The sequence below is a fragment of the Callionymus lyra genome, chromosome 1, assembly GCF_982586985.1.
Source record: "Callionymus lyra chromosome 1, fCalLyr1.hap1.1, whole genome shotgun sequence".
Taxonomy (NCBI): Eukaryota; Metazoa; Chordata; class Actinopteri; order Syngnathiformes; family Callionymidae; genus Callionymus; species Callionymus lyra.
In genome coordinates, this window is record NC_141818.1 from 14,978,528 (window position 1) to 14,992,642 (window position 14,115).

The 14,115-nt window shown below is 38.3% G+C and overlaps 1 protein-coding gene across 1 annotated transcript in view; it reads right to left on the reverse strand.

Annotated features, from left to right (window-relative positions):
- adgrv1 (adhesion G protein-coupled receptor V1) overlaps positions 1-13,498 on the reverse strand; it is a 90,110-nt gene extending 76,612 nt beyond the window's left edge. Inside the window, exons 1-17 of the mRNA XM_087794698.1 lie at positions 13,262-13,498; positions 11,842-11,991; positions 9,285-9,380; positions 8,643-8,747; positions 8,409-8,522; positions 8,089-8,319; positions 7,691-8,028; positions 6,736-7,006; positions 5,108-5,434; positions 4,534-4,710; positions 3,667-3,890; positions 2,650-2,776; positions 2,396-2,581; positions 1,555-1,735; positions 1,159-1,322; positions 957-1,080; positions 621-881 (exon numbers count right to left, since the gene is read on the reverse strand). Coding sequence (XP_087650824.1) covers positions 621-881; positions 957-1,080; positions 1,159-1,322; positions 1,555-1,735; positions 2,396-2,581; positions 2,650-2,776; positions 3,667-3,890; positions 4,534-4,710; positions 5,108-5,434; positions 6,736-7,006; positions 7,691-8,028; positions 8,089-8,319; positions 8,409-8,522; positions 8,643-8,747; positions 9,285-9,380; positions 11,842-11,991; positions 13,262-13,447 — 3,262 coding nt within the window. The 5' untranslated portion in view covers positions 13,448-13,498. The remainder of the gene's footprint in view (positions 1-620; positions 882-956; positions 1,081-1,158; positions 1,323-1,554; positions 1,736-2,395; positions 2,582-2,649; positions 2,777-3,666; positions 3,891-4,533; positions 4,711-5,107; positions 5,435-6,735; positions 7,007-7,690; positions 8,029-8,088; positions 8,320-8,408; positions 8,523-8,642; positions 8,748-9,284; positions 9,381-11,841; positions 11,992-13,261) is intronic.
- Between the last annotated feature and the right edge of the window lie 617 nt (positions 13,499-14,115).

Genomic DNA, 14,115 nt, shown 5'->3' on the forward strand with positions numbered 1-14,115 from the left:
AATATGTCAAATAAATGTAAAATGTCAAAATCTGATTTCTTTTTTCGAAGAACGGTGATATTTCTATGTATATGTACATTTAGTCATTTATATATTTTTACTTTTATTTATTTGTACATGTATTTATACATTTTGTTATGTATTTATACATTTATTTATACTTATTTAATTTATCATACTGGTCACCTTGACCCTGAGATATCACAATATTTAAGCAACCTTACAAATGTCATACATTGCTCCACAACTATTCAGTTAAAAAACGAGTACCCTTCAAGTACCCTTCAGTCCAGGCAGGGTTTAACCTACAGTCCAATTTATTTTTTGTTTCAGGGTCAAGAAAGACATTTATTTACAGGCGGTATTAGGGATAGTTAATAGAAGGTTTTTCACAACACAGTGTGTTGCATTCAAGGTCAGAACTTCTGTAGGAACGTCTGTAGAAATATCTGTAGACTTGCTAATTATGTCTTTCTGATTTCCTTGTCTTTTCTGTATTGGACACTGACTGGGCCACTCATTGATTGCCTGTGAGCCATTATTTGAAAACACGTGAATTACTGAATTTCTGATAATATTAAACATTTTCATTTATGTCGTTGTTCAACATTTCTACTCACCTGTGGCGTTGATCAAATGTATATAACAAAGTTCATCCGTCTCTGGAATGTCGTCGTCTTCCACAGCCACGGAAATGTTTTTCGTCCATTCGCCGATACCGAAAACCAGCATGGAGTCGTTACTCAACAGCTTCAGGTCGTCTGGTGATGTGTCCCCATAATCCACGTAGTACATGACGGACCCCACCACATCGACCGGCCCCGCCCTCACGACACTGAAGTTGGCCAGGCCGCCTTCCTCGACCCGGACGACCACGGGTTCTAGACGGAGACAGATAGAAGGGGAACATGATTGTGTTGAACTTTTTTTCAAGACAAAGATGAATAAAGTCTTACCTGAAAAATATATGGGGTCATCGTTCTTGTTGATCAGCAAACTGGCGCTGACTTTGTTCCCCAATCGTGCCCCCCCACGAGCACTATCAAGCCTGATTGTGAAAATTTCCACCGACTCTGGAATCTTGGTCAAAACAAAACTTAATGTTAAAACAAGAAGGAAGATTGAAAAAAAAATTTTTCATTTAAAACATTGGTGTACCTCGTCAGCCACAGAAAAGAGAGTGAGGGTTTTCATTGATTCCCCTTCAAGGAACGTAATGTTCCCCTGAAGAGGAATAACATCTGTAGACATGGCCGGCTCAACGACCCAGGAAATAGACACCTGTCCAAAAGTCCCCTTAGTCCGGACCACAGAGTACGTAGCTGAAGCAGAAACAAAAGACCATCATTAATTTCATGATTTATTCATCTCAAACACATTTTATTTTACTTAATCGTGCATGTAAAGTTCATATTTGAATGCATTTAAACCATGTATCAGAGTCAAAGTATAACAAAAATGAGATTTTTTTTTTTTTACTTTAAGAGAGACCTTATATAAACTCCTTGACACACACACAAAAAAAGTAAATTGCAGAGTGTGTCGATCAAGTACCTTGGTGCTTCTCACTTCCTTGGCTTTCGTTGATGGCTATTGTGAGTCCCGACTGGCTGAATTCAATGACCCCATGGGGGTCATCATTCCTCCGCACAGTGATATTGACCTCCCTGTGGTTGCCAAGGCGACTGGGTGGAGTGCTGTGGCTACTTAGTACCACAGAGAAGGTCTCGTCCAGCTGAATTCCGAAATACAGATATTAGTTGGGACATTGATTAGAAAAGGAATGACATTATAGATGGAGAAAGATTCTCACGTGTTGGTTTTTCCTATCTGTTGCATAAATCACCTCAATTGCTAATACTCTTTTAGTTTATTCATAAATGGTCGCCTTCCTCTACTTCAGGCATGTCCAAAGTGCACCACGGGGGTCATTTGTGGACCTATAGCAGTTTTCATTCGACCCGTGGCCCATGTTATTAACTATATTACATGACAAGAGAATGGGAAACATTTATATATATATATATATATTTATATAAAATGTATGACATTTTAATGAGAATATCAGAGGGAAACATCACAAAGTCAATCTGATTCCTTAAAATCTATTTAAAATTAATCTATTCCTTAAAACTAAAAATTATTAAAAATGAATGCTCCTCCCGAGATGCAACACTAATAGACTCAGGGACAAATTCATTCCTAGTTCTATTAGACTTTATAATTCTGAATTATGGGGGCAGGAGTGGAAGGATGATATTATTCTAAGTTTATCTTTGTATCCTTTTTCCTTTGTAACCAATTACCTGAAGGAGATCTCCAGAGGGATTAATACAATCAATCTATCTATCTATCAATATTCATAAATAATCAAATGAAAATTGACTGTCCTCACCTCGGGCTCTCCGTCCGGCCTGGCCACCAGTGCCACCACCACCTCCTTCTCTCCTGGTTTAAACTCCAGAATCCCGGTCGCGCCGTAGAATTCCGTGTTTCCCGTAGGCATGACGGCGTAACGTACCAGCTGTTTCAGCAGCTGTCCCTGTTCTCGGACCACGTGGAGCTCCACAGCCTCACCCTCCTGATATCAGAACGTTATTTCAAGATACCGCCTGGACTTGTTATTCTTAAAAAAAAAAAAACACTTACGTTGACGACCCAAGGCCCTCTGGAGAGAGGGGAGAACTCAAACACCCCTCCTGGGTCATCGTTCTCCACGATGACGATCTCTCTGCTTGTGAATCCAGCTTTCAGGATTTGATTCTCAACGTTACTCCTGAAAGACAATGTCAGCATTATTTTCAAATTCAACAAAGACGTCTAAATTCTCCCTAATGAGGGTTTTTTTTTTGCGGCGTGTAATCATGCAGGACAGATGTCCCACATGTGAAAGCAGATGGAAAATCTGACGTGGAGATGTTTGCTGTAATTATGTGCTTTGAGTTTTGTATTTGTGAAGAACAGGAAGAGTTCAATGACAAACAACTGGGCTTTAATTTAAACTAGGCAATATGTAAACTGTTTTCATACTCGATTGCTCCTTGTTGGGGTTTCGTTTGATAAACCTGTCAATCATTGCCACATCTGCCTCTTAACTGCACTGCACGGGTGTGTCTGGTGTCCTAAAATAACAGAAGCCCTGTAAGCTTCACATCTAAATTAGAGACAAAGACGTGACAGGAAAAAAAAAAAAAAAAAAAGACTCCAAGCAAACCGACGGCCAAAGCACTGCATGCATCCAAGCTCTGACAACTTGGAGCAAGTAAGCAATCAAGTCTGCCTAAATTACATCTGAGCGCACAAAAGGAGTTCTCTTGTTGAACAGGAACTCTTCTTCAAGATTCCTTTTTCACACCATAACAGAATAACCCAACCACTCTCATCCCCACGTCAACCAAAGACCCTAGGAATCCTGAAGTGGGTCCTTAAGGAGAAGATAAAGCCCGGATTCAAACTGGAGAAAAAGGCCCAGGTTCACTTCACTCACTACTTACCCGAAATACACTATAAAGCGTGCAGTCTCCACCCTGCAGGAGAGGAGGAGGGGGAGAAGGATGGTCGTTCTCATCAGAAAACACACTAAAGGAGTAACTAACTTCATCTGACTAAGAACTTTGTGACCAAAAATGTATTTTTTTTCCTGGTTTATTATCGTGTATTTTCTACCTGTCCAAAGTGAGAAGTAAAGTCTCGTTGATTTCAGGAATGAGGTCGGCCATGATTGTCAGGTTGATGGAGGCGTCACTTTGTCCGGAGAGGAATAGAACGGAACCGCTGAAGGGTTCCAGGTCGCTCGCAGTTACGTCCTGATGGTTCTCTCCGACTGGTTTTAGGCTCCAGAAGACAAGAGCCTGACCGTCCGTCCCATCTCGCCTGAGAGGGAGCAACACCTGCCAATATAGTTTCACCTGTTAGCTACTTAAAGTATATAGTTTGAAACACAAGACCACCATTGGAACCCTAAAGTGTAAGACAGACCTTGGCAAAGTGCAGCTCAGGGGCGAAAATGGTGCCATTTGGCGTTTTTTTCTACCCTTAAATATTAAGTTAGTACAAAAAAATTTGAAAAGATATTTTTTCAATCATTTTCATTTGTTGTTTTTGTTAATTTGGCAAATAAAGAAAATATTTTTGAAATAAAGGGCTTTTGTGGAACATTTTTGTTTAGTCCAAATCTGTATTTATGTTTAGATTGAGAAACTTTAAATAACCATTTTTATCAATGGAAATGATATGCAGTCAAATAACATATTTCTTTATGTTTCTCAGGATCAATACACTTTATAATATCTTTACTCACAAGACGTAATCATATTTTGCACTTGTTTCTTACATTATTCTTAATTTCTTTTTCCTGTTCACTTACTTGAAAGGTCATTTTATTTGGCACCACAGACATTTTTAATTTCTTCTCCTAGTCTACCACATTGTCTGACTTGGCCTCTAAACCAATTTTACTTCCACTTGCATTCATCATTTACACCAAAAAAATGACTTTTTAATTTTATCGAAGTTAAATCAAAGTTCACGTACCGCGGTAAAGTTGCTGTCCTCTGGCTCAAAAACCACTACAGTGCTGTTACTTGTGAAACCAATTTCACCGTTGGCAATATCAGGGGTGACGGTCAAGGTCAGATTTAGGGAGCCACCAAATTTAGGGCTGTTGGAGGGAATCGGCAGGTTGATATCCACCAGGTCCAGTGTATTCAGCTTCAATAGAAGGGAAAAAGCACAAAGAAAACATGCTTTAAAAAAACATCTGTACAAAGGGGTGTTAATTCTCATTCATCTTCCTCTTTCATGTTCGCACTGGAGTGTCTAATGAAGATGGCTTTTCTCACACTACTTGCTTTTAGGACAGGGTGAGGTGGTTGTTGGAATATTTGTTAGCTTCCCATTGAGACAAGCCAACTCACACAATCAAATGAGACACTTAAACTTTGGATGGCACTGAATCGGCCTGAAGAGCCAACGGTAAAAAGTACTCAAGAGTCATGAAAGGAAACTAAAGGCAGGCTTTTTTTTTCCATCAGTTATATCTGAAGACAAAAGAAAAACAAATCCAGATAGAATGTCGAAGTGAGGTAAAAGTTTCCAACAGCAATACCTGAATCAGGAAATGAGCTCCATTCTGCAGAAAGGCATCGCTCCTGATTGGCAGCGTGACCTGCAAACTCCTCTCAATGGAAAACACCACGTTAAGGGTCCTGCTGACATTCAGAACCTGGTCCCGGGCCAGCTTCGGGTCTATCGGGCCGGCGGGAATGTAAAGGGCTGTGAGAGTCATCGACACGTCGCCCGTCATGCCACCGTCCCGCAGAAAGTTCAGCGACAGGAAGCGGCCTTCAGGTTGGCTCTGAATGCTTTGCTCTTTGGTCGGGTCGAACTGAAATATTCCATAGACATCATCGCTGTCTTGTATGTAGAACACCATCTGGAGAAAGAGTACAGAAGACCACAGCCGGTGAGGAGGTGACGTTTAGTAGTCGGCCTGGCTCGGAAATACACCCTTGTGTTCCGTAGTTTTTAGAAGACACTCTACGCTTACATTTAAAAACGAATCAAACTAGTATTTCTTATCAAATTATGTAGTAAATCTTGACTTTTCTTTTATCGTCACGAATCCTTGAGTTATTATGGTCATTGATATTCTGTAATTTTAGTTATATGTGCTATAAAAATGAGGATATGGATTAAGTGCTCAAAGTTTGGCACCATATTGGATTAAAAACCCGATTTAAAAAACAAAAAGGGAACAAAAAAGATGACCCAGATGACCCTTCACCCAGGACTCAAAATCCATTTATATATATTTTTATATTTCACACTCATCACTCTATATATTTAACATTCATTTGGGGCAATAATGTGTATTTTGTGTTGTTTCTTGTTTTATAGATCCTTTTAACCCTTCTTTTATATTTTTATTTCAAGTATGTGTCGTAGTTTGCACCATCTGGATCATGCACTTTAATTTCAGTGTACTATGTGCAATGACAATACAGAGATTCTGATTCTGATTATTCATCTATGCAGTAGTACTCTATCTGCAATAACACTAGAATGTACAGTACATATTCATATTTATATCTACATATTGAATTGATAAATGGATGCAATATTTCCTGTGTACAGTGACATTAAATGTACATATTTACTACATAACATTATGTATGTACTGTATATTTTGAGATTTTATTATACTTATGTATTCGTTTTAGTTTAGACTTTTTACTTAACCTGTCTTCTAACGCTGTGAACGCTGAGTTATTGTGAGTAAAATTAATTTCAGATTGGTTTTAATAAAGTATCTCTGATTCTGATTTCAATATGGATGTCATCTTCTAAAATGAATATACTGTTTCTGATTAAAAAAACAATTAACTCAACTTATGAGGATGAAAAGAATCTCAAGTAGTTCCTTCATAACATGAACATAAACACCATAGATGTGTCCATTCCTTCACACATGGCTAAAGACGTTCTGGTTGGCTTTGAAGCTATAAAAAAAAAGCTTCACCCACGCAGTCTCAAAAAGAAAAAAAAAAAATCACAGCATCTGCTTTGTTTTGACTCGACCACATTTAGTGAACACCCACAGTATGAAGTGACGGACCGAAGGCTGGACTATTAAACTGGTTAATTTTGCAGCAGACACTTCCACACACATGTGCACCAAAGATGCATGAAAGAGCAGGATCAGCAGTCTCACAGAAACACACTTTTTGAACTGACCTCCATCGGCTCGTCCACCTCAGCGTTCCCTGTGACAGAACCGGGCAGTAGTTTGAGAACAAAAGCCTCGGCCTCCTCTGGTAGATCATCATCCACAATATCTATAGGGATCACAGCAGTGACTTGACCAGCAGTGAATTTCACTGTCCCCTCCATAGGTTTGAGGTCATCAGACACGGGGGTCAGGTCACTGGAGTTTCTGCTGATGGACCAGTTAGCAGAGACCTCACCATAGCTGCCTCCATTTCTTACAATCATGATCCCGGTGAACCTGGAGAGGGAGAACAAACAGGGCATTGTTTTAAAGATATAAATGTATTTACACTGTTATTATTTACGCCAAGTAAATAATATGATCATTGTAGCAAAATAACTCAAACAACAATATAAAAAAAAAAACTGTTTAAGTTTCAGGAAATGTTGATTATAAAAAATAAAATGGTGGTCATGTTGGTGTCCCTCTGTCTGGATTAAGGATAGATTTGTCATTTAATTGTGTGACTTTTAACATTTTGTGCACATCTCAATTCAAAACTAACAAAAAACGTTATTAAGAAACTACCTAATCGACAAAATAAAACATTGACACGGCAAATACTATATTAAATGTAATATTAACATTTGGACTTTAATTGATAAATATTGGTTTTGGCTTATTTAGAGTATTATGGTTTAATTAAATGTGTTGTGCTATTAGTGTGAAATTTGGCAAATATCCTTTCTCGCTTTTGCCTGGGTTTTGTATTTAAAAAAATAAAATGTATTTAAAGACAGCTTTCCTGCAAGAGGTGCAAGTTTGAATCCTGATCATGGAACATTTTTTATAACAGCATTTATAAATAATGAAAATTGCTTAATTAATTTAATTATATGCAGTGATTTCATAACACTAAAATGTAAAATGAGCAGATTTTTTTTGTTAAAAACCTAAAAATAAGCTGTGTAATATTCCCACCTCTGTGTGGTGTCTTCATCGATGGTGACTGGTTGACTTCCAGGACTGCTGCTTATGGACAAAACCCCATGAGGCTTGTCATTGGGTTCAATGGTGACAAGCACCGAGTTGGGTGCGACAAGAACGGCGTCTCCTCTGATGGATTCTTCCAGCAGGACTACGTGAAAAGATTCTGCGATCTCGGGCTCCTCGTCATCGCTTATGTTAAACATGAGACTTCTCTTGAAGGTATAAGGAGGAAAGGTGATTGTCCGGACCGACTGCAGGTCCAGGAAATCCACAGACGGCGTTGCGCTCCCAAGACCTTCATTGCTCACCACCTTGTAGCCCACAGTGACCTAAAGACAGAGATAACATTGGTTGATAAAATAAAAACTCACGTCACAATAGAACCGTACCTCGGTGTCGAAGGATCCGATGAACGGTCTGTCTTCAGCCAGCTGGCCTCGCGTTAGGTTGAGGATGATGACTCCGGCAGACTCTGGCACGACCATGACGGAGTGGGAGAACCGGACCGGGCTGTCATTTCGCTTGATTCTGAGCTGAACGCTGCTGGCGTTTGGCCTTAAGAGGGCGCCACCTTGGACACTGGTTAGTCTGATCGTAAACACCTCATCGTCTTCTGGTATCTGGTCGAAGAGAAAGTAATATGTCGTGTTGTTAATCTCATTAGAAAGAAGTACAACTACAAAAATACAATGTAGAAATGAGGATGAACCTTGTCATCCTGCACGGCAACGCTGAAGAGAGCCTCAGATTGCCCGACTGCAATTGTGATGTTCCCTTTGTCCGGGAAGAGGTCTTCGATCGCAGGGTTTGGACCTCCAAATATCTGGGAGAAATTTTAAAACATTATCTTGTATTTATAAAATGGAGAAACTTGTTTTTCATTTTCAGCATATCAACGGTCATCTCCCCAAATGGATGTATGAAAAAAACTATTTTGTCTTACCTCATAATTTACTGTTACAGTTCCATAAGTTCCTTTTTCTCTGATGAGAGTGAGAGGCACATACTGGTTTCTTCCTCTTGGTTCAGCAACAACAATTTTGTCAGTCTTGGGATGGAAGGACAGAAAAGGAAGAGTATATTAAAGTGCAGAAAACATTTGTAATTACCGGTATAACTGCAGGGAGAAACGTCTATTTTGACTTCAAGTTCCTCGCAGAGAAAGACTTGCAATTAAAATCTATTGACAAATGTCTTTTATGGATCTTAAAAAACCCAATCATTATGCAGCTCATGAGAGCATCTGGAGGCAGTAAGGCCGACAGTTCCCAATATATACCACAGCCGCCATGGAAACATCATAAACTCTTGTTTAATTGTGTTGATAAACGGAGTGTTGTGGCTACGCTCAGAATGGAAACCCACAAAACCTAGAGGGATAAATACCCCCCAAACTAAATAACAGCAGGATTAGACAATCCTCGTCTGTCTTCGGTGCAGAGTACACCTTCGCTTGGCTTTTTATGGCAGATGTTTGTTTGGAAATAAATAAATTTAATAACATTTCACAAGATTTGAATGTTCGATTGTAAAGTTAGACAAATAAAAGAGTTAAAATCGACTGATTGAACGGGAAGATTCTTACAGAATTAAAGGCAATGATTCCAAAGGCGTTGTCATTAGACAGGATGGTAATGGTTGCCTTGTTGGGGGTTCCCAGTCTGACACCATTGGAGGAGCTCTGCAAAACACACACAAAAAGAAAACAAGATATAAGACTCAACGTTGGCAGGAATAACATTTGGATCCAGCTGAACTCAAGAGATTAGGTTCTTGTTTGGCAAGTAACGCTTGATAATATCCTTGAGCATTCCAGGAATACCTTTGGGTTGCTCATCTGAATTAGCACAGCATCACCTACAAATGGTGTATCTTTTAAGTAGTTTCCCTTTTCTTTAGCTTAGCTTTTCTTCCTAATTTCTACAATGTATTAAATGTTTTACAGAACAAATCCAAATGAAATTGTCTCAAATTAGATGAAATGATGAAAGAATTTTACGGGGAATCTTTTGTTCTCTCATAATCAAACTATTGTTTAATATTCAACTTATTGAACTTTAATGTGATTTATCTTTTGCGTTTTACTGTATACGCTGTATATACTTTTTGATTAACTACATTCTTTGTTTCCAATGTGGATAGATCTTATAAACATTTGTTTAATCAAACAAACAAATCGCAAAAATGTTTTCTAAGAGAAAATGTTGCTGACTTTAGAGAGTGACTTTTTTTTAATACATAACTAAAAACAAATGCTGAATGTAGCCACAACTCCACTATTTTTTGTTCCTGCTATGAGACCTACAGGAGAGAAAAAACAGGAAGTGTTGCTTCAAGCTCAATTGTTTTGTCAGTTTATCCCCCAGCAGGCCATCACTCCAGCTCTGTGCTGTGGTCTGAGGGTTAGAATCTCAGTAAATCCCCTCCCAGGGCTAATATTGCTTCTGTGGAGAATGGGAGAGTTAGGAAAGGTGAGAGGGAGCCGAGCGGGAGATGAAAAATAAGAAAGTTATTTTACCTCCCGCGGTCAGCCACAGAGAGCTTTGTTTTTACTGCTGAGCTCCAGTAGAGGGTAACTGACAGTTATTGGGGGGCACTTACACTGCTCGAGTGGAGGCATGCCGTGACTGAGCACAAATGGCTTCACTAGTTTCTCCCCCGTTTGGACCCGTGCAAACAAACCTCAACCAGATCTTGTACCCAAAAGGCTGGATTAATTATTTACTTCAAAGTTGAAATGTTTTTTTAAACTATCGTGAAAACCCAACTCTCCTGATTGACATGTTTCAAAGGTTGAAGTCCATTATGATGCAATAATGACTTTACCCCTCCTCCAGCCAGCTGTAACCCTCCCCACCCCCCTTTTTTTATACAACGAGTCCCTTGGAGGTGGAGAATTCCGGGATTGACCATTCACAGCAGAGTGGGTGTGGTTATGCTATAGAAGATTTAATCTCAAGAAAAAATTATAAACTGTTGTCAGTGGGCGGGGCTTAAGATCATTTTGTAATGTAAATATTGCAATGAAAAGAGAGTTTAGTACAAACAGACACATACTGATGAGTACAATAAAGGTCCAAGATACATTAAAGAACACTTAAATAAAAACATTAGTTGCTCTTTAAAGAATCAGAATTTAAATCAGAAACAGCTTTATTGGCTAAGAAGAAACAATATACATGGATATACTTAAGTAGAAAATTAAGATAGAATGGAAATAAAAATATATACTTGTACAATGGGCAAAAGTAATTAAAATTTGCCGAATTAAAAATCAAACCTAAAAGTACACATTATTTGAGTGCCTAACTTACCTTTCCCAAATACTCAATGTATTCAGAATTATTTTGGTGTTTTTATTATTGTCTATAAAGTTAAAACAAGGACATTATAAAGCTGTAAAAACGTGATCTTCCTTCTTAAATCCTCAATATTTAAAACCAACTGCACTGAACATCGATCTTCCTTATCTCAGGAAGCTGACATGGAAGCATTTGACAAGCCATTGTCCCGTTTGTAGTATAAACAGAAGCACTAAGTGGACCTCATCTGGTCTTTCACTCAGCACTACACACAGGCTGGCACCACACAGTATCAACCAGATGTCACAAACATACACAAAAGAAAGCAAATTAATAGCATTTAAAGGAACTTCAAGCTTTTTTTAAATAGAAAAACTATTAATCATCATCAGCTCTCAGGTCCCTGGAAGAAGGATTTGGTGTCCAGTCAACCAAAACTCATCAATCAAACTTGACAGCAAATAGTTAAAAGTAACCATAGAAATAGTCGCTAAGGGCAAGTCAACTGTCGTTTGAGGATGAACCAAAACATGCCATTGATGAATGAGGAGGTGAATGTCTTGAATGAAGTTTAAAATGATACGTAAATGCTGTTTTCTTTTCTAAAGTGTGAATGGAAAGTGTTCACAGCATGCAGTCCTGAGATACGTACTGAAGCAACAAAACATCAAAGACCATGCGGATCCCAACCTCACAGGTTTTTACTGCCATTGACACCACCACCATAAAATGGGATTATATTTTGGGAAAGTTCAGTCTCCAAGGGATTTTGTGGAAAAACTTTGAGATGGTTCAGCCCAGAAACGTTGAATCTTAAAAGAGAAGTAATTCCCTTCTTACCTGCAGCGTGAGGTTAAAGGTGAAGGTCTCGTCGGCTTCAGGCAGGTCATCGTCTTTCACCGCTATGAATATGGTTTTGCTAGACTCCGTGGAGAGCAGGAACGCGGCAGCATTGATAGCCTCGAAGTCTCCGGTGTCAACTCCCTCAAGCTGTCATGATGAACAAGCACAAATACGTTAAGATGTTTCTCAGATATTTTGGTCATTACCTTCTTGACAACATTTGGTGTGTGATTTGTGTAATTAAAAACATTTTAGCGAACTCTACAAAGGATATACAACAGAAAGACTTAAAGAAGCATTGAAACTTAAATTTAATTACGCCGCTAGCCCTGCCAGACACCAACTGTGCACAGCTGACATCTGCCCCCACGTCGTGCACTTAAAGCCCAGACCCTGATTTCCCGCACAGTTCCCGCAGACCCTTGTCAGCTTTGATGTCACACTTTCCCTCCAGAGTAAATAACAGTGTACACATTCTCTACATTGTTGGGAAGGAGGCGACAATACAGTCATAGCAAGTATATTGTGGAGCTTTGGGTATATAATAGTTTATAATTGTTTCTGTATTGGAAGTATTTGTAGCTTTTTTTTTACAAGTTTATTGAACTTCTACTAATCCATATATTTGACTTTTCTCTTAAAGGCCTGAACGGATACAATTTGAATCAGGATTATTGTACACGCCATAAGGAAGAATATAATCCGAGATCTATAATATATTTATATCTAAAATCAATACTTCTTAGAAATATATTTGAGTCCCTCCCTTTTAATGTGGTCAAAATATCCAATAAGAAAGAAATATTAATATAATTAATAAGTAAGTAAGTAATTAGTATTTATAGAGCGCTTTTCTAGACCAAAAAGCGCTTAAACAATCAAAACAATACTCAATAAAATATATACTTAAAATGTATTTTACATTTATATTTTCATCAATCCACAATGTTATGAACTAATTTGGTCAATTTATAGAACTTGGCTTTATAATAAATATTTTTTTTTTATTTTGTGTATATAACTAGGATCTAATTATTTGTTGTATCATTTTTGTAATTATTATTGTAATTATAATTAAGATTATCGTTTTTGTAATGTGTTTACCGTTTGTAATAAGAATTAAATACATACATATTGACAGCAGTTGTCACAAAAAGCATTTATATTTTTATAAAAATGTTTTATATAACATAATAGTGTACATGGATTGAGCATGCAAAAGAGAAAGTGCAACTTTGGTGGCCGCTGTCGTCCGTGTGCTTTATAAAAGTGTTTACTGTAGAAATATTTTTCAATGCCTAAGAATGCCACGCATGGATGAACATAAACAAAACACTGGGCTCTCTATTTCAGAAGCCGGTGAGGACGCCGTGGTTGGCATCGCAGTGATTAATGACAAGCTTGTTCCAATTCCTACCAGAACCAACGCTGTGACATTGACTGGGTCTCCCACTCGCTCCACGACCAGGCGGACCACAGCTGTGCTGCTCTCGTTCACAACAAAGTCGGTCTGTCCAAGAAACCGCAGCGTGGCCGACTCAGACGTGGTGCCAGGCGAGGACAGTGCCAGAATCAACCCAGCTAGGAGGAGGACCGCTTGCATTCCTACACAGAGTGGGAGAAATGAGCAGGTTTTACAATCCAAGAAATAAAGACAGAAGACACACAGATCTCTGTTAATCCTCCATAGAATATCTTAATTCTCTGCCAAGTGAACATAAGATCTCTCCGAGAAAAAAGTTTTTTGCATTTTTAATTAAATAAAAAAAAGCATTTTTCAAGCATTTATTACTCGCATCTAGTACATATTGAGTATAGAGTTCAACATATTATTAAAAATTAATAGAATAAACTTAAGTATATTTAAATGATGAACCGGGAAAATGACATTATTAAAAAATAGTGGTGGAAAAAAATATCAATAAACTTGTGAATCATAATGTGATCAGCAGTGAAGAGCCCGATGTGGAAAACCACTGGGACATAATAGTTATGTGAGTGGGCAGCCTGGCAGACATGTGGGTCAGATTGGTAAAATATTCCTGAAATTGTTCCATTTTTCTAGCGGCTGCTATCCTCACTAGTTTCTCAATGTTTAAGTGCTTAACAAGATTCTTTTTTTTTTTTGTCTAAATGTCAGGCCAAAAGAACTTGATTACATCAGCATCAGCATGTGTGATACATACATAAACTGCATCTCATCTTAACTGCCTCATAGTTTCCCTTTGCCTACGATTCCTACCACTGTAAGTAAGTAAGTAAGTATTTATA